General features: G+C 40.0%; 1 protein-coding gene and 1 long non-coding RNA gene across 2 annotated transcripts in view; both read left to right on the forward strand.

The window, feature by feature from the left end:
- Positions 1-18,077, forward strand: part of LOC117947508 — a 1,113,976-nt gene that overhangs the window by 796,020 nt on the left and 299,879 nt on the right. The window lies entirely within an intron of this gene.
- On the forward strand, positions 1,828-17,634 carry prpf6 (PRP6 pre-mRNA processing factor 6 homolog (S. cerevisiae)). Its single transcript, XM_034876356.1, has 21 exons — positions 1,828-2,094; positions 3,535-3,697; positions 3,857-3,975; positions 4,116-4,194; positions 5,370-5,546; positions 6,045-6,158; positions 6,263-6,357; positions 6,448-6,604; positions 6,830-6,992; positions 8,141-8,259; positions 9,041-9,259; positions 11,732-11,854; positions 11,949-12,070; positions 12,226-12,364; positions 12,474-12,593; positions 13,509-13,685; positions 13,864-13,997; positions 14,304-14,395; positions 14,958-15,072; positions 15,240-15,366; positions 15,639-17,634. Exons 1-21 carry the CDS (start codon positions 1,907-1,909, stop codon positions 15,789-15,791), a joined length of 2,895 nt encoding a protein of 964 aa, XP_034732247.1. The 5' UTR covers positions 1,828-1,906; the 3' UTR covers positions 15,792-17,634.

Consider the following 18,077-nt stretch of genomic DNA (forward strand, 5'->3'; position numbering starts at 1 on the left):
GTGTGTGTGTGTGTGTGTGTGTGTGTTTGTGAGGTGGAGATTGGTGTATGCCTGCTGAATGTCATCATGCCTATGGAAACACAGTTTTGCTACCGAAAGACAATGTGTCAGAACACTTATTTGAGTAGTTTGGGTGTGACTTGAGGTCACCACTCATATGTAAGTCAAAGCAGAGATAAATAAAACCCATTATTTTGCAAATTAAACAGGTGACAACATGTGTGCTTGGACAAGGCTATGAAGGATTTTCTCATTATTTTTTTCTCATATATATTTTCCGTGGCAACACTGTATCGATTCACAGATGCCAAATATCGATCTTTTCTTATACTGTATATGTGTTGGTCAGTTTGTCTGCTTGCAGCAATAAAATTGAAGTGAGATGAACCAACAGAGAAATTAATATTTTAGATAAAACAGATGTTGACAAAGTTTCCATTTGGGGATATAATTTGAAATTGGGAAAAATTTGAAGTTGGAAAAATTGTAACACATTGCAATATATCACAGAATATTGCAATGTGTTAAAATTGCAATAACACTGTTTCATGACATAAAGTATCAGGATGATATCTTATCATGGGGCCTCTGGTGATTCCCACCCCCAGCACACATATATGCAATCTGTGGTTTTGGTCCTCCGCCCTCCCTTTGGTTTTTGGTCCTCAGCTGTGTGAGCTATATGTCTTCTAATGTGTCTGACAGTCCATTTTCATCATAACGTTCTTCTCCCAGGAGTGAAATAATGTCTGCCCTCAAGGCAATGTAAATGGAGAAAAATTTAAAGGCCTGCGTCTAAGATCAGACAGCGGATGGGTGAAGTTAAACGTGATTTAAACTAATTGATGTATGGCCTCACTTCATCTCAAAGGATGAAACCCAGAAATGTCATCTTAGAATGTAATTACTTTTATTGCAGTCTCCATGTTTGAATACATTCTCCAACATTGATATTTTTCACTCATAATGCAATGTTATTACTGTAACACAGTGTCTGTCAGAATCATTCTAAAATCACTTCAAATGTATGCTGAATCAATTCTATAATCTAAATGTTCTCTATAAGACAATGGCCTGAATCCTACTTCAATATTTCATAAACTACTCTTACTGAGCACCAGAGAATGCGCTGGTTAGGGTTCCTTAAAAATGGTTTTACTGTGGAATAGGCCGACACTGATCATTTTTAAATGCAAGTGTCGAGTTAAGCCCTGCCATTATGAAGAATGGGAAGGTTAATTTCAATTACGCAACATGCAACATTCAGGTTTATTTAAACAAATGGCAACTGTGTCAAAAATGCCATGATTGGGGTCCTAGATTCATTTATTACACTCTGTCAAATGAGGAAATTAAATAGTCTCATAAAAGATGCTCTAAGATCATATCATGTTGATTACTGAATTTAATTAAATTAGGCTACCACGAATTTTGCATATACCTTTAAAGTTTACCTTATTGATAACGTACAAAAACGTAATCAAGTTAGTTCAGACAATAAACTTTTAAACTAAGTTTAATTAGAAATAGTAATCTACAAAGCCTACAATGATTGCAAAAGTTACACAGGTCTAATAAGTTTCAGGAAGTAGCGCCCTCCTTTGGCTTCTGTGAAAAACTGATATTAGTATGAAACAAGATGAATATTCTATAGAAATAATTTAAAGAACACATTTACACAGTGAGACGTGAAAAAATAGGCTCGTTAAATTCTTCACATCTACAATTTAGAACTAATGTTACATGAAAATCACAACAGAAATGAAATTCAAGATAAATCTGCCTGTCCTACGGAGGCGCTGTTACCATCACCAACGGAAATTTCGAGAAGGACAGGGTTTGCTACTAACGGAAGTGTGACTGTTGTTTATCCGGCAGTTAGCCTCCTCGTCGTTGGAATATAACGATGGCACACGCTGCAGGAAAACAAGGACCTAAAATTGTCTCCAAATCATCTGCGGGAGGCACCGGGGCGGCGGGGGCTGGTGGTGGGCCCCCGGTAATGCCCCTCGCCTCTCCGCTCATGGGGAAAAAGAAGAAGCCGTTTCTGGGGATGCCCGCTCCGCTAGGCTACGTCCCCGGTCTGGGTAGAGGGTAAGCTAACCATAGAAGCTAACATGCCTAGCTCGCTTGCTAACTAACTTAGCTGTTAAGGCTAAGCTAGGTGATAATGAGGGCTCATCATCAGAAAACTATTTTGCGTTGTGATACGTCAAAGTTGACAAGTGAGCTAAAGTGAAAAATCAATCAATAAATCAAAATGTATTTATATAGCACTTTATAGCAACCAGCAGGTATCCAAACTGATTAACATCAGAATGAGTAACAACACATCACACAATAGTTAGAGTGAACATAGAAAATAGTAAAATCAGAAAAGCTTACAAAAAACAAAAGAATGAAATTGTTACGCCACTGCTACGTATTAAAAGCCAGACTAAACTGAAATGTTTTGAGTTTGGACCTATGAAGAGCTACATCTGTAACAGTGTGCATATCAGGGGGTAACTTGTTCCCGAGTTTCGGGGCAGCAACTACAAAAGCCTGCACCGTTCATACCTGAACCTTGGGACTTCAAAAAGCAACTGATTTGAAGACCGCAATGACCAATCGTGCTTCCGCAAAGTAAAATTTTCAGACAAATACTGTGGGGCGAGACCATTTAAAGCCTTAAAATCGAACAATAAAATCTATTCAAAACGCGAGGGGAGCCAATGCAGGGTGTAGAGAGCTGGAGTGATTTGTGCACGTCTAGATACAGTAGTCCAACCTTGAATTAATAAATTCATTAATGGCCTTTTCTAGGTCGTGCCTGCTCAGGAAAGGCCTAACTTTAGCCAGCAGACAAAAATGGAAAAAGCTCTTTTTAACAACATTACTGATCTGCCTATCAAATTTCATACTGTAATTAAAAGTAACCCCCAAGTTTTTGACAGCTGATGTAGCGTTTGATGCCAGAGCTCCCAAACTCAAACCTGGACCATTTTGCATGCCTGGAGTACTGAAAATAATACACTCCATTTTACCTTCATTCAAGTTAAGAAAGTTGTCTGAAAAAGACATCGCAACAACCCACAATAATGCATAGACGTTAGATATGTTATATTATATATATATTATATATGTCTATATATAAACTAAAGTAAAAAAGTGGCAGTCACTCCAAGTACTTACTTTTTATCAGTTTATTTCTGACCCCGCATAGCCTGCTGAAATTTAACATCTAAGCTGGCAACATATGCTTTGGTATTTCCAGTTATATTAACGTTATGTCTCAATCCTGTTGCACAGTTATTGCACATGTGTATAATGACAATAAAGGCATTCTTTTCTATGTTATTAGTTATGATCTAACGTTAATTAGTAAATCAGTGACATTATCAAAACATGGCTGTAATATATGTTAACTTGTCAAGCAACCATCCTAAGCTGGTTATGTATTTAGATTTAAAATTAAACTAAACTAAAAAAACTAATCACAAGTCTACCTATGTTTATTTGTGTACAATTTTTAAATGAATTGGTTTTCTTTAGTGCAACTGGTTTCACCACCCGATCTGATATTGGTCCTGCTCGTGATGCCAACGATCCAGTGGATGACCGACATGCACCTCCAGGGAAGAGGACCGTTGGGGACCAAATGAAAAAGAACCAGGACGACGATGATGAAGATCTGAACGACACAAACTACGATGAGGTGCTCATGATTGGACTGTCTCTAGCTGTTATTCAATTTTCATAGGGCTGTTTGCAAGGATTTAATTCATCCACTCAAGGTTAAAGTTGACGAGACAATGACTCTATATAATTATTTCTTTTGTCATTTTTCCCTATTCTGGTGCAATGTGTCATTTAGTTTAATGGATATGCAGGTAGCTTGTTCTCCAGTGGTCCCTATGAGAAGGATGATGAAGAAGCAGATGCCATATATGCAGCACTGGACAAGAGGATGGACGAAAGACGCAAAGAAAGAAGGTCACTAAAAATAGTCTATTTCCTACCTGAGTTTTAGGGAACACCATATTCTTCCCAAGTTTTAAAGTGTATTTTCGACATCCAGTGCACATGAAACTGCATGTGGGTGTAATTTTTAATTCTGTCCTGTTTAATTTCAGGGAGCTGAGAGAGAAGGAAGAAATCGAGAAATACCGTATGGAACGACCCAAAATCCAGCAGCAGTTTTCAGATCTAAAGGTACAAAATTGCACACGATTTGCCAAACTGTTGTCTTTTTTCCCCCCTGTGATCACATTGATTTTTCCTATACTGTCCTCATCTTACATCGTCTCTTACCATTGTACGGGCATATATTTTGTCACTGGGTGGAAAACCATATCTTCCAAACTATGAAAATCTCTACAACTGGATTTTAGAGATTGTCACAAGACAATAGCAGTATGCTGCAATAACTTTGGTACAAACTACCGAGCAAACTACCTAGTCTCTGCAGTTTTGTTTAAGTCACGGCAATTGCGGTAAAGCAGTTGTAAGTGTGGTTACACTTTTTACAACTTAACGCAGACACCGCTGCGATACGATATTAATGCCGAGCCAAAAGCGGTTGTGATGCTGTTGACGTTACGCTTCCTCTGAAACAAGTAACGCAAGAGTGGTTTATGCCCTGGAGACTGACTGACAGGCTGAGGTTGTAAGGCGAGGCAACTTTATTTCTACAGCACATTTCAGCAACACAACAATTCAAAGATTTACAATAAAGTTTACATAAAATGCAAGAACAATTAAAAATGGTCATGAAAATAAAACAGACTAAAATAGAATAATACAAGAATAAAATTTACAGTGCAGTGTAAGAATTTAATAATTATTTGATTCAATATAGAGAGGTTTTGGGGGGGGGTTATTTATTTTTTATTTTTTGTTCTGAGTGTAAAATGTTTTAAATAAATACCAACGTTTTAAGGAAATAGGATGAATAGGTTAGGAATTATTTTTACAACAGAAATCATTTTTTGTTATTGCAGAGCACTATTACTAAAAAAAAAAAAGGTTCCAGAATCGAATTTAAGCGACCTTTTTTATAGGTACCGCTACCAATAAAAATGGTACATTACCCTAATCTTTGCTGAATCAAAATGGGAGTGGAAAGCTCAACACTGACAGCCTCGTCATTTAGAGGAGCACCAGGGGGAGGCAGAGTAACGTTTTTTTTTAATACTGTATATTATATGTGACAGTTTGAGCAAATATGACAAAAAGTTATTTCTTATGGAATTTATCAACTGTAGCTTTAAAATGAGTGTGCATCCTATGATCAGAGAGAAAGGGAAAAAAAAAACATTGCTGACATTCCTAGTTGCTTAACATCTCTCTTCCATCGGTCTTTATTCTCTCTGCTTTTCCTTTTTCAGAGGAAATTGTCAGAGGTGTCAGAGGAGGAGTGGCTGAGCATCCCTGAGGTGGGAGATGCCAGGAATAAGCGCCAGAGAAATCCCCGCTATGAGAAACTCACCCCTGTCCCCGACAGCTTCTTCTCCAAACACCTGCAGACTGGAGAGAACCACACTACTGTTGACCCTCTGCAAGGGGTCAGTATACATACATACTTACACACACATCCACATACTGTAGACATCCTCATGAAAACACATGATGTAGTTTTAACCTGCACCAGCAGGAGTCATGATATCTCACTGGAAACTAGCAAATAATGTTAACTGTGCAATTCATGCAGTTTGCAAATGCTCTTTTTTCATGCAGTCATGTAACCTAAGTGGATAGTAGTCCCTGTATAGTAGGGTTGGCACAAACGTAGTAAACTGTTGGCCTGTTTGATAAGATGTCAGTTTCTGCCATGGACATATTGCCTTTTTCAATTTTACATTAATACAATGATTTCACCACTCGGTGTAGTTCAGCCCTGCAACACAGGAGAGTCTTGTTTACACTAACAATTTTCACAGGTATCATTTACACTGCTGAGAAAAGTGTCATATGATCTTGGCCTATGTTTCATTACCTTTTTCACCATGCCAAAATAATGTGTATAGTGCTCCTCCATTATCACTGTCTCTTCTCTCCACTAGCTGGGAGGTCTGAACACACCTTACCCAGGAAGCATGACACCAGGGACAGGAGAGCTGGATATGAGGAAAATCGGTCAGGCCAGGAACACACTTATGGATATGAGACTCAGCCAGGTAACTAAGGGTCATCCTACTTTGTTCTATTATAATATCGGCGTTGTTGATAAATAGGATTTATTGTTTCCTCTTAACCGTGTCTGGTTTAAATCAATCTTCAGGTGTCTGACTCTGTGAGCGGACAGACAGTGGTGGATCCTAAAGGTTACCTGACAGATCTCAACTCCATGATCCCCACACATGGAGGAGACATCAGGTAAAAACACTGGCAATAGAATTATTTCCTAGGGTGAATTTTTGTTAATAAGATGTATGTGATGGTTTGTATATGGTTTTGCATATCTAGTGACATCAAGAAGGCTCGTCTACTTCTTAAATCAGTGAGGGAGACCAATCCCCATCACCCGCCTGCCTGGATTGCCTCTGCCAGGCTGGAGGAAGTGACCGGAAAACTGCAGGTGGCCAGGAACCTGATCATGAAAGGCACAGAGATGTGTCCTAAGGTAAAGGATGATGGTCATTAGCTCATCCAGACCATAGATTATCGGTTGATGTTTGGAAGAAGAAGCAAATTAAACCTGTCAAATCAATGGTAGATGGCAACCTTTCAATCTGCTTTGCCAGCTTTTTAGTTGAATTGCAGCTGAATAGTACTATTCAGCTGAGCTGCAGTGGGGAAAATGGTCCGTGCCTACCTGTGGATGTAAGCATTTTCCTTTGCCCACCAGAGTGAGGATGTGTGGCTGGAGGCAGCCAGGCTCCAGCCCGGAGACACAGCCAAAGCTGTGGTAGCCCAAGCTGTCCGCCACCTGCCGGGGTCCGTCCGCATCTACATCAGAGCTGCAGAGTTGGAGACAGACATCAGGGCCAAGAAACGAGTCCTCAGGAAGGGTAAGGCTCCCGTATTGTATTATCGAGGCAATTTTTCTGTCTGTTCACGTGAACATGAGCGACACAAATTGAGCGTTAATGCGACGATGACAGTTAAGTTTAGGAAAAAGATTGTGGTTTAGATTAAAACATTCCCAAGAAGCATTAATGAGGTGAACGTCCTTTGTTTTCCCCACAAAGCGACCTCCGCTCACTGTGTTTGATGACAGTTCTTTAACCTTTTTTGTGCTAATCCTATCCGTGATCCGATGAACCATGAGTTTTGTAGTCCGTTGCACCCCTAATTGATAGTCATATCAATTGTCAGATTGTAAGGAAGTAAAGATATGTTGCTATGAGAAGCTTTTTGTGTGCTTTATCAGCAATGCATACATGCATGAATATGTAACAATTTCCCTGGCAAAAGGAAGGCACTAATTTCTTGTTGAAAAAATAAAAATTCAAAGGCAGCCTCCATCTTACCATTGTCCCATTTCAAACACCCACACAGACAGTCCCCACACACATGATATTGCATACAAGATTTCATAAAGAATACATTTGACAGCTGTGGTTCTGGCTTCTCATCAAGGCCAGGCACCCTTTTTAAACCATGGTGTCAATGCACTTACACGCATGCATGTACATACACACACACACACACACACACACACACACACACACACATACACATGCACCCCCCGATATTTCCCAGCAGCATACCCCACTGACAGAGATGGATGTGGAGCTTCCTTTGTGAAAGAGCTCTATCAGTCTCTACATGTTCAGTTGCCTCTGCCTCTGCTTTTCTCCATTACAAACACAACACTCTGCCTTCCCACTAAGACGTTATTGACTATTACTACTAGTGCAGGAAAGGCAGTTTGGTGTTTGTTTTTACTGCCTGTGTGTTCACTGAAATCTCAAGTGTCTCCATTTCCCTTTTGCCTCTGTATATGATGTCTTGCCAGTGTAAATGTAGTTAATGTCTGTATATGTTTTTAGTATTAAAAGCAAATAAGAACTTTAACGCCAAGCTCCAAGATTTAAAAAATCTTTGACAGTTTAATGCCTTGAGAAACACACGGACGTGCTTGCATACTGTAAATCATTTTGAATTAAAGTGTCAATGAATTGACTTAACAGTTGTGTAATTGTTACCCATGTAGCCCTCGAGAATGTGTCCAAGTCAGTACGACTGTGGAAGACAGCTGTTGAGCTGGAGGAGCCAGAGGATGCCAGGATCATGCTTAGCAGAGCTGTGGAGTGTTGCCCTACAAGTGTGGAGGTACGCTGTCGTTTAATTTCCCTCCCTCCCCAGCATGAACCATGCACATTAAACTAAAGCGTTTGGTATACTCGAGTGCAACACTGTGCACGGGCAGCTACGAGCATGCACCGAGCCGTTTATGCCAGAGGCATTGTTTGTTGCAGTATTCTCCAAAACACCAAAAGTGTACAAACAAAATCATTAGTGAATAAGGAAGAAGTACTAGAGAAGAAAAAAGTGAAAGTTAAACAAGTCAGGTTGCCTGGCAACAGAAGTAAGTTTATCCATGATAAACAAAGACTTACTTCATAACATAACATTTATCTACTTGTTTATCTCCAAATCGAAATGACACTTTACAGTACAACCAGCATATTAAAAACAGATAAGCAATAAAACAAACACATAAAGCATTACATTAAAAGCAATTAAAAACAATAAAACCAGTAACTATTCGGTGAGAAATGTAATACTTTTGTAAGTGGAAATCTAATCTGAAGAGGTGTGTTTTGAATGTGTCCAGGTCAGTACAGTCACAAATGTGTATGGGGAGGGAGTTCCAAAGGAAGGGGGCTGCAATGGTGAAAGCTCTGTCACCATTGCACCACAACAGCTTGCGGAGCCTTCACCCTGAAAACAACAGCCGTGGTTATATTTTTATGGCTTGCACATCTTGCGCCGGGACAACCGCAGCTGGTTTAAACTAAGCTCAACAGGATGCCACAAATTGCAATACAACATATACTGTAAATCATTGCACCTACCTCTATATCTAACTATTTATGTCTGTCCTCTCTAGCTGTGGTTGGCACTAGCCAGGTTAGAGACATACGAGAACGCACGTCGTGTACTGAACAAAGCTCGAGAGAACATCCCTACTGATCGCCACATCTGGATCACTGCTGCTAAGTTGGAGGAGGCCAACAGCAACACTCAGATGGTGGACAAGATCATCGACAGAGCCATCACTTCTCTGCGCGCCAACGGCGTGGAGATCAACAGAGAGCAGTGGATACAGGTGTGTTCCTGCAGCTTTCTGTGTATTTTGACATCATAAAGAGTGAGGTGGGTTTCCTACGGATGTGGGTGTCAGAGGGAAACTTCCTCCACTAAATAAATAAATAATTTCTGAAGGTCATAAGAAATTGGTACACTTTCAGGTTAGGAAATCTTTAAGGTTAAAGAGGACAGAAGCATTACTTTAAACTGCAAAGGCTTTATATTTCATTGGTAATCATACTGTATAGATTAAATTATTGTGTGTGTGTGTGTGTGTAAAGAGAAATAGAGAGATAATATTAGAAGTAAAGATTAACTAGAGCATTTTTAAAGGTACTGCCTTTGATCCAAATTGTCAGTGTCAAGGTCTTTTAATAAGCTACACTAGAAGTTATTCTAAGTTAACATTGTTTTTTTTTATTCTGTAACTGACATGTTTATAGATACAGGGGTTAATCCTATAGCTTCAATTATAATCTACAGATTAAACAACATTGAGATGTTTACATCTAGATCGATAAACACTGAGCACACCTCTGAATATATCTGAATACTACAACAATTTCTAGTCATAGGTTGCAAATCGGTAGAACCCTTCTATGATTGGCTGTTTTATTTACTATTATTTATTGTCTGCCGCGCCGGCTCAAATTCCCATGAGCTGGAATGAGCTAACAGCAAACTTGGAGAAATAACTGGTGCTTCTAGAGAAATTTGAACCCTCGGTCATATGGTGGCGTTGTACTGAAGGCTTCAAAATGCAAACTTTGAAAGGGCACTCCCCCCAAACTGTAAGTCCGATCGACTTGAAATTTCTGACACAGGTGCACTTAATGTGCTCTACAAAAAAAGCCTCAAGGACCATTAAGGTCCGCCTAGAAAAATCATCTGCCATTTTGAAGATCTCCTATCCATCACAGGGTATGTTCAGATAAGTGCCCAGATACACAGTGGGGATCAAATGACAGATAAGACAGTCTTATAATATGTCCAAAAAGTTTTATTTCCATAATTTACACTTTCAAAACCACATAAACCCAAAAAATGGCGTCTGCAAAAGTTTGGGCACCGTGCAGAGTTAATACCTTGTACTGCCCGCTTTGGAAAGCTGAGACCTGACAGCGTCATGGATTGTTCTCAATCAACGTCTGGAAAGACAAGGTGATGTCAATCTTAAGGTTTTACATGCCCAGACTCATCTGACCTTGCCCCTACAATCAGCACCATGGGCTCTTCTAAGCAGTTGTCTAGAAAACTGAAACTGAAAATAGTTGACGCTCACAAAGCAGGAGAAGGCTAAAAGAAGATAGAACTGCGTTTCCAGATGCCAATATCCTCTGTTCGGAATGTAATTAAGAAATGTCAGACATCAGGAATAGTGGAAGTTAAAGCAAGATCTGGAAGACCAAGAAAAATATATACAGTGCAAGTCTCATTCAAATTGACCACTGGGGGCGCTTTAAATGCAGAATTACTGTACGTGGAATGACGCAAATTAAGGTTTGAGATAGAATTGCAGCTTGTGGATTTATTAGCAGTTTTGTGTTAGTCATGCTTTTCTCAAATTGCTGTGAGCTGGACTGAGCTACATCACACTGAATTAAAAATAAATGTTTTTGACAAATCAGTTGTAAGCATTTTAAACAAAGTGCACTGTCTGTCCAATCATTACAAAGTTATTTATGACTATAAATACCCTTACCGACACCGCCTACCAAGAGTCTGGGTTTATCCCTAAAAAAACTATCGCACTAAATGTTTGCTCATATGGGAGTTACTGGATAGTTGGATGTTTGTAAATTACAGTGTGTTCTGACCTGTAAAGTGTCTGGAGATATCTCTTGTTATGAATGGATATTATAATATGAATTGAATAACAAGGTCAAAATTAATAAGTGTGCCTTTAAACCTTGGTATGAGGGCGTAGAGACTGCGTCACCCATTTGTCAGCTTTGATAGCATGCCAACATACTTTGGCAAAGCTACTCCAATCTTTTTTATCTGGGTGCAACCGAATACAAGCAAGCACAGTGACTGACATTGTGTTGTGCAGTTCCCAGTTTTGCATAGGTCTTCAATCCCATTTACCATTGATTTTTTTCCTTTCTTTTTTTTCTTTTCTTTTTTCTTGTCCTTCCCACCTAGCTTTTGCTACCTCTGGCAAAGTATGTGGTTATTGTGGAAGGCTTATCAAGGCCATTTGCCAGTACACACATCGCAACACAAACAAAAGATGCATTATAAAAATTACAGGATTCTTAAAAGAATGCTTTTATGTATGGGACCCTGAACTAGTTTTTTTTTTTTTCTGCCCACATGAATCTGTTCCTCATAATATCTAAAAATGTAAGCCATCTACATGGATATTGCCATCATTTCCCTAAATTTGCTAACTACTATACTTTTGGGGTCAGTAGTTTAGGAAGCTTGCATTCCCCTTCCGTAAACCACCCACAAGCTTTTTCCTTCGAAATGTTCTTATGTCCTGCAGGATGCAGAGGAGTGTGACAAGGCAGGCAGTGTAGCTACATGCCAGGCCGTGATAAGGGCTGTCATAGGGATTGGTATTGAGGAGGAGGACCGCAAACACACCTGGATGGAGGATGCAGATAGTGTAAGTACTGAAATAAAGTCACCAAGAGGGGTCATTGACATACTTATTTGCTGTCAGCGTTTAACTTAACTGAGATGCTTTTCTGTTGTTTCAGTGTGTGGCCCATGGGGCTCTGGAGTGTGCCAGGGCCATCTATGCCCATGCTCTGCAGGTCTTCCCCAGTAAAAAAAGTGTCTGGCTTAGAGCTGCTTACTTTGAGAAGAATAACGGCACCAGGTGAATAGATTTAGTTCCAAAACAGCAAACCGTATTAGTCAAAAGCTTCACTTCATGTCTTTGTTTGTAAATGTTTTACTCTATCGCTGTATAGAGAGTCTGCCACTGTGCTCCTCCCCCTCCAATACTCTAACCTGTCTCATTACATCTCTCAGGGAGTCTTTGGAGGCCCTGCTCCAACGGGCCGTGGCTCACTGTCCCAAAGCAGAGGTCCTGTGGCTGATGGGGGCCAAGTCCAAGTGGCTGGCTGAGGATGTGCCTGCAGCCAGAAGTATTCTTGCTCTGGCCTTCCAGGTGATGATGATGATGATGATCATGATGATGATGATGTGATTATGCAAACTTTGACTTGTTCACATAGTATCCATGCAAGCCTGTGTCTTAATTCTGTTTTCCTCAATAGGCTAACCCGAACAGTGAGGAGATCTGGCTGGCTGCTGTCAAGTTGGAGTCTGAGAATAACGAGTATGAAAGAGCCCGTCGACTGCTGGCTAAGGCCCGCAGCAGTGCCCCAACCGCCAGGGTGAGTTTGTATGTGTGTGAGCGAGAAAGTGGAAAAGACAGAGATTTCCCTATTTCAAACTTTCATAAGGACCTATTACAAAAAAAGAGTAGAAATCCACACAAATCTTCTGGATCTGCTGGATAAAAGTTAAGTAATTAGGTTTTAAAATGTCAGTCGTATTGTTTTGTGTTTGTTGGAATGTTGTACAGCCTGAAAAGATATGTCCACCAAAAAAAAGTACTCTCCTTAGAGGGTTGATAAAATAAACACACATTTCCCTAACTTTCTTGGCAGTTAATTTGTACAGGGGAAGAGTGAGACTGTACCGGCCCTTCTGTGACCCTCTGTACCAGTACGGACAGTTTAGTTTTCATTATGCAACGTTGATATGAATAGAGCTGCAACCCTTATTAACAGGCTTGTGTTCTCTTTTCCACTTTGAAGACTTGAAAAAAAGAAGCTTCAATGTGTTTAATAATTTATTATACTTGAAATATCTTCTACAAAAATGCTGTCTTTCTCAGGTTCAGGCTTGCCAGGTTTCTACACCTAAAAAACAGTCAGCTCCTCTCAGGTTAACCGATGCTGTCAGCGGTGCTCTTAAACTATCACTCTCTCTATCGGGTGACCTGGCTACACTCCCTTAAGTTATCTCTATTGTATTTGCTGACAGGTATTGATTGACCTGTCAGATAACACAACTGCTTAGTGTTGAAGTATTAAAGCTATGCCCTCGGAAGTTGGTATTTGATACATCTGAAAGCTGGTAGGGTATTTGCTGGGGGGGCTACAGTATAAGTATTTCAAAATATTTGTGTTGTGCCATGTCACTATGAAAAATTCCCAGGGGAATTTGAAAGGCTGATGTTATGTATCTGTACTGTCTATACACATATCCTGGATGAAATGAATGTGCGTTTGTTATCTCTATAGGTATTTATGAAGTCAGTCAAGTTGGAGTGGGTGTTGGGGAACATAGATGCTGCCCAGGAGTTGTGCACCGAGGCCCTGAAACACTACGAGGACTTCCCCAAACTTTGGATGATGAGAGGCCAGATAGAAGAGCAGTGTGAAAACATGGATAAGGCCAGAGAGGCGTACAACCAAGGGGTGAGGAGTGGAAAGGGTTTGTTTGGCCGTTTTATAACCATAAAGGCATGGGAAGCAATGCAGTGGCGTTGGACAAGTCAAAAGTGCATTTTTGATGAGATGTTCTTCGAATAGGAAATGAGTGTTTCCCCAATGATTGGTAAAATAAATGCGGTAAATAACTGGTCTGTTCCCGTAGTTGAAAAAGTGTCCCCACTCGAGTGGCCTGTGGTTGCTGCTGTCTCGTCTTGAAGAGAGAGTGGGACAGCTGACCAGAGCCAGAGCAATCCTGGAGAAGGCCCGACTCAAGAATCCCCAGGGTGCCGACCTATGGTGAGAAAACACACCTGAATGCAAAAGCAGAATGCTGCCTGAGAAAGTCATGACCGAGAATGTGTACCCTGTGTTCAAATTTAGTTTTTTGTGCTGAGCAATTACAAATGGTTACTTTGGCGTTCAAGAGCCTTCCCTTATTTCCCTGTCTTGATATATGTTTTTGATTTGACCCCATTCATTGAAAAAAAAATTAACTTAAAAACAGCACAGAAACACAATCTTGGAACAATGTCAAAATGAGACCAAGCAGACACGTGTATTTCTGTGCTTCTCTAATTATTTTCATGTCATCATATTAACCAGGTTGGAATCGGTCCGACTGGAGTTCCGGGCTGGACTAAAGAACATCGCCAACACACTGATGGCCAAAGCCCTGCAGGAATGCCCCAATTCAGGTGAGAATAAGTTCCTGCTATTGAGAGAATACATTTTCTAACCCATTTTTTTTTTACCTTTTATGACAACAGGTTTTGAAAAGGCTTAATAGAGCAATGAATTTCTAAGAAGTCTGAAAAAGTTCTAGGTCATCATTTCAATATTAACCTTGTTTTTCTCTGAATTTGCGTATTTCTTTAACGGCAGTATCAATCAGAAGCTTTTTTTGTACTAGTTAAAGTCAAGCTAATGTTTACCTCTAAATTACCTCAATATACTTTCTTTTATTATATCTGCTACAACCACCTGATCTGTTCTACATAAATCTGACGGCCATTTATTCACCTTTCATCCGCAATCAAAATTGCGTGTGATCTTTCAGTGATAGTAAGATGAGTTGCACAAGACAACAGTACCTCATTCCTGTTCAAGTATAGTCTAGAACAGCAGTATGAATTAAATGAGAATATTTGTATTGTCAACCGTTTTCCTATTGTCTCGGTTGCAGATCACAATAGCTTCACGTACTGTTAGTAATGCCAAATTCTCTGTTTCACCCCATTCCCATTTCCTTCCCACAAGGTATCCTGTGGGCTGAGGCAGTGTTTTTGGAGGCAAGGCCCCAGAGGAAGACTAAGAGTGTGGATGCTTTGAAGAAGTGTGAACATGATCCCCATGTCTTGCTTGCTGTGGCCAAGTATGTCAGCATCTCGTCATTGTTCTTTTTCTCAGTAATAAGCTCTGCTTATAATCTCTTTATTAAATAATATTCTGTCTTTCTCTGCCGTTCTGGTTTTGTACTGTTTTCAGCAAACCTTTAGGCATGGATTTTATTTCAAATGCATTCTTGTGCACACCTTTTAGGTTGTTCTGGAGTGAGCGAAAGATCACCAAAGCCAGAGAGTGGTTTCTGAGGACAGTAAAGATTGAGCCAGACCTGGGAGATGCATGGGCTCTCTTCTACAAGTTTGAGTTGCAGCATGGCACAGAGGTATGGCTCTTTATATTGACTTTCCTTATCTGGGTACAACACTTGTGCCACTTTGGGTGCCTCAATGGTCCCTTTTACATGGAAGTACTATCAAGCTCACGTGGTTCAATTTTGACAGAGAATGAAAATTGCATTCTGCAGTCAGATGCAATCTCCATTAATGTATCCGGTAATAAGAGCTAGGGCTGCACTGGACGGCTGATATTTTCATTATATCAAAATTACATCTGTAATTGGTGCTTTATCTAACCTCGCTTGTTTGCATCCACCAGGAACAGCAAGAAGAAGTGCGAAAGCGCTGTGAGAATGCGGAGCCCCGCCACGGAGAGCTATGGTGTGCCGAGTCCAAACACGTCCTGAACTGGCAGAAGAAGACAGGAGAGATCTTAGCAGAGGTAGCCAGCAAGATCAAGAACACGTTCTGAGAATGGGGAAAATGTGGACTGAAAACACCTGGAGGACTCTGGCAGTCACCAGTCGAGCAGGAAACAGCTATGGACATGCTCAACTATTGTTCTCAACCAGAACTTGCCCATCTGTGGCAGATACAAAAATTACTCAGACATACCCGCCCCCGCCCCCCCCCCGCCTTATCTTTTTTAGGTTTACTGTTTTACCAAATGGAATCACAGTTTCTATACTTACCAACAGAGAATGATAATATATGTCAAAGTAAAACCTAAGTACAAATTTAAAACTCAAAATCACTGATTACAGTCTTCAAGTGAATAAGTAACAGCAGTAGTAGGTTTTTGTGGCTAGGTCTGGTTTTTCAGGTAGCGCAGGGACTGTCTTTGAACTGTAGTTTACTTTCTAGTCTTCAGATGGATTGAGTTCAGGACTTTGAATCGGCCACTCCAAGACATAATATTATTGTCTTTAAGCCACTCCTGCGTAGCTTTGGTTTTACAATTTGGCATTTGCGTTGCTGGAAAGTAAACCTTCTCCCAAGTCTGCTGCAGTTTCTTTTGGATTTTAGTGTATTTTGCTACAATCATTTTTCCCAGAGCCTGCAACCGAGAAGAATCCCCACAGTGTGAAGTTGCCTCCATCGGTTAATGGTGGAGATGGTGTGTTTCATCTCTGTTTTTGCTTTCACCAAAAAATATAGTGTGTATGACAATGCAAATGTTTAATGTTGGTCTCAGTAGGCCATAGAACCTTCTTCCACTTAGTTTGACTCTTCCACATGCCTTCTGGAAAACACTAGCTCAGATGTTAGACAAACAGTTTGCTTATCATTTTAACACTGGGCTACACCTGGCAGATCACCCAGGCAACAATTGTTTAAGTAGTTCTCAGAATAATTAAAGGGAAACACACCTACTCTACTGAAGTGGTTGCTTAATTCATAGATTTTTGTAAATCAACCTTCAGCACAATCTCTAAAGGCAAAATGTTGATGTACAGCATGACTTAAAGGCTAATATCAGAGCTATGAGTTTGCAGCTCTGTCTTTTCAGCTTCTGATGAAAATGCACAGTGTCTCACATCTCGACAACCCTCAGAATTATGCATATTGAGCATCTTGGAAATGTTAATGTAAAGTAACTTCTGTAATTTGGACCTAGCCATGACCACCCATGTGAAATACACTTGCTAGTCTCTATTGTTATGCCATCCTGTTGGTCCATGTGGCCGTTGGTTCAGGTCTGCATTAGCTGTGTGTGCCAGTTGTGTGTGCTGAATTGAAAGAGTGTGAAAACCATGGCCCAGCAGCACCATACCGGCCAAGTTTGGGAAAGGACACACAGGTGATCTCGGTGCAACATATAATGTGAGTTCTAACAAGTGGAGATGACAACGATGGAGATGTATTATAGTAAAGGGGGTTAAAAATGAGAGGTAATCCGTTATTTTGTTTTTTATTTCTACTAAATTAGGATCACTATGTTGATTTGTTTTCCCTTTGACATTAGTCGGTTTTTCTGCTGATTACTGTGATGTTGTGAAAATTTCAAAAAAACAAACTTAAATGGGTACTGTGGGAGAGAAATATCCAAAACACTCATGTTGATTCCACTTTTATAGTATGTCTGGACTGAACTTTAGATATTGGGTAATATTGTCAATACTTGTTTGTTAAAAAAAAATAGAACATCTTATTTTTGAGGAATATTGTTTTCATGTCTAAGTAATTGTATATAAACTCCTTGTCCGGGATTATTACATGCTTTCTCATGTTCTAGTAGTGACATGCTTTTTTATTTAGCATGCTTTAAATGTGTTTAAATACTTTGTAGGCATCCAATAAACAAAATAACAGTTTATTGCAAAATGAACTGTTTTTCCTGAACAAGTCCTATTCTAAAATGGCCTGTTGTGATTTAAATGTCAAATTTAATTCTGTGTGAGTACAAGAATTGTACCCACTCAAATCCTCCCATGCAGTTCCCATGTATGCTCAGCATTGTGAATGCTCTGCATGGAGTTTTTCTTTGTAACTGGTTTGTTTGAAATCAGTTTGGATTATGGCATCATGCACATTTTTTTTTTTAAATATAACCATTAAGCACCGTTTCATTATTAAAATGTTTTTTGTTGTTGCTCACACTATAGCTTTGGAGCTCCATCCTTATCTAAGCAACCCACTGTCAACATGTGGGCCCAAAATCCATCGGCTCTTCACACCACACCTCCTTGGCATCACGTCTTTCCAACGAAACCGAAAGGATGAAGGCAAGTGATTAATTGCATAAGTTGTCCTCGAC

The sequence above is a fragment of the Etheostoma cragini genome, chromosome 7 (genome assembly GCF_013103735.1).
Source record: "Etheostoma cragini isolate CJK2018 chromosome 7, CSU_Ecrag_1.0, whole genome shotgun sequence".
Classification (NCBI taxonomy): domain Eukaryota; kingdom Metazoa; phylum Chordata; class Actinopteri; order Perciformes; family Percidae; genus Etheostoma; species Etheostoma cragini.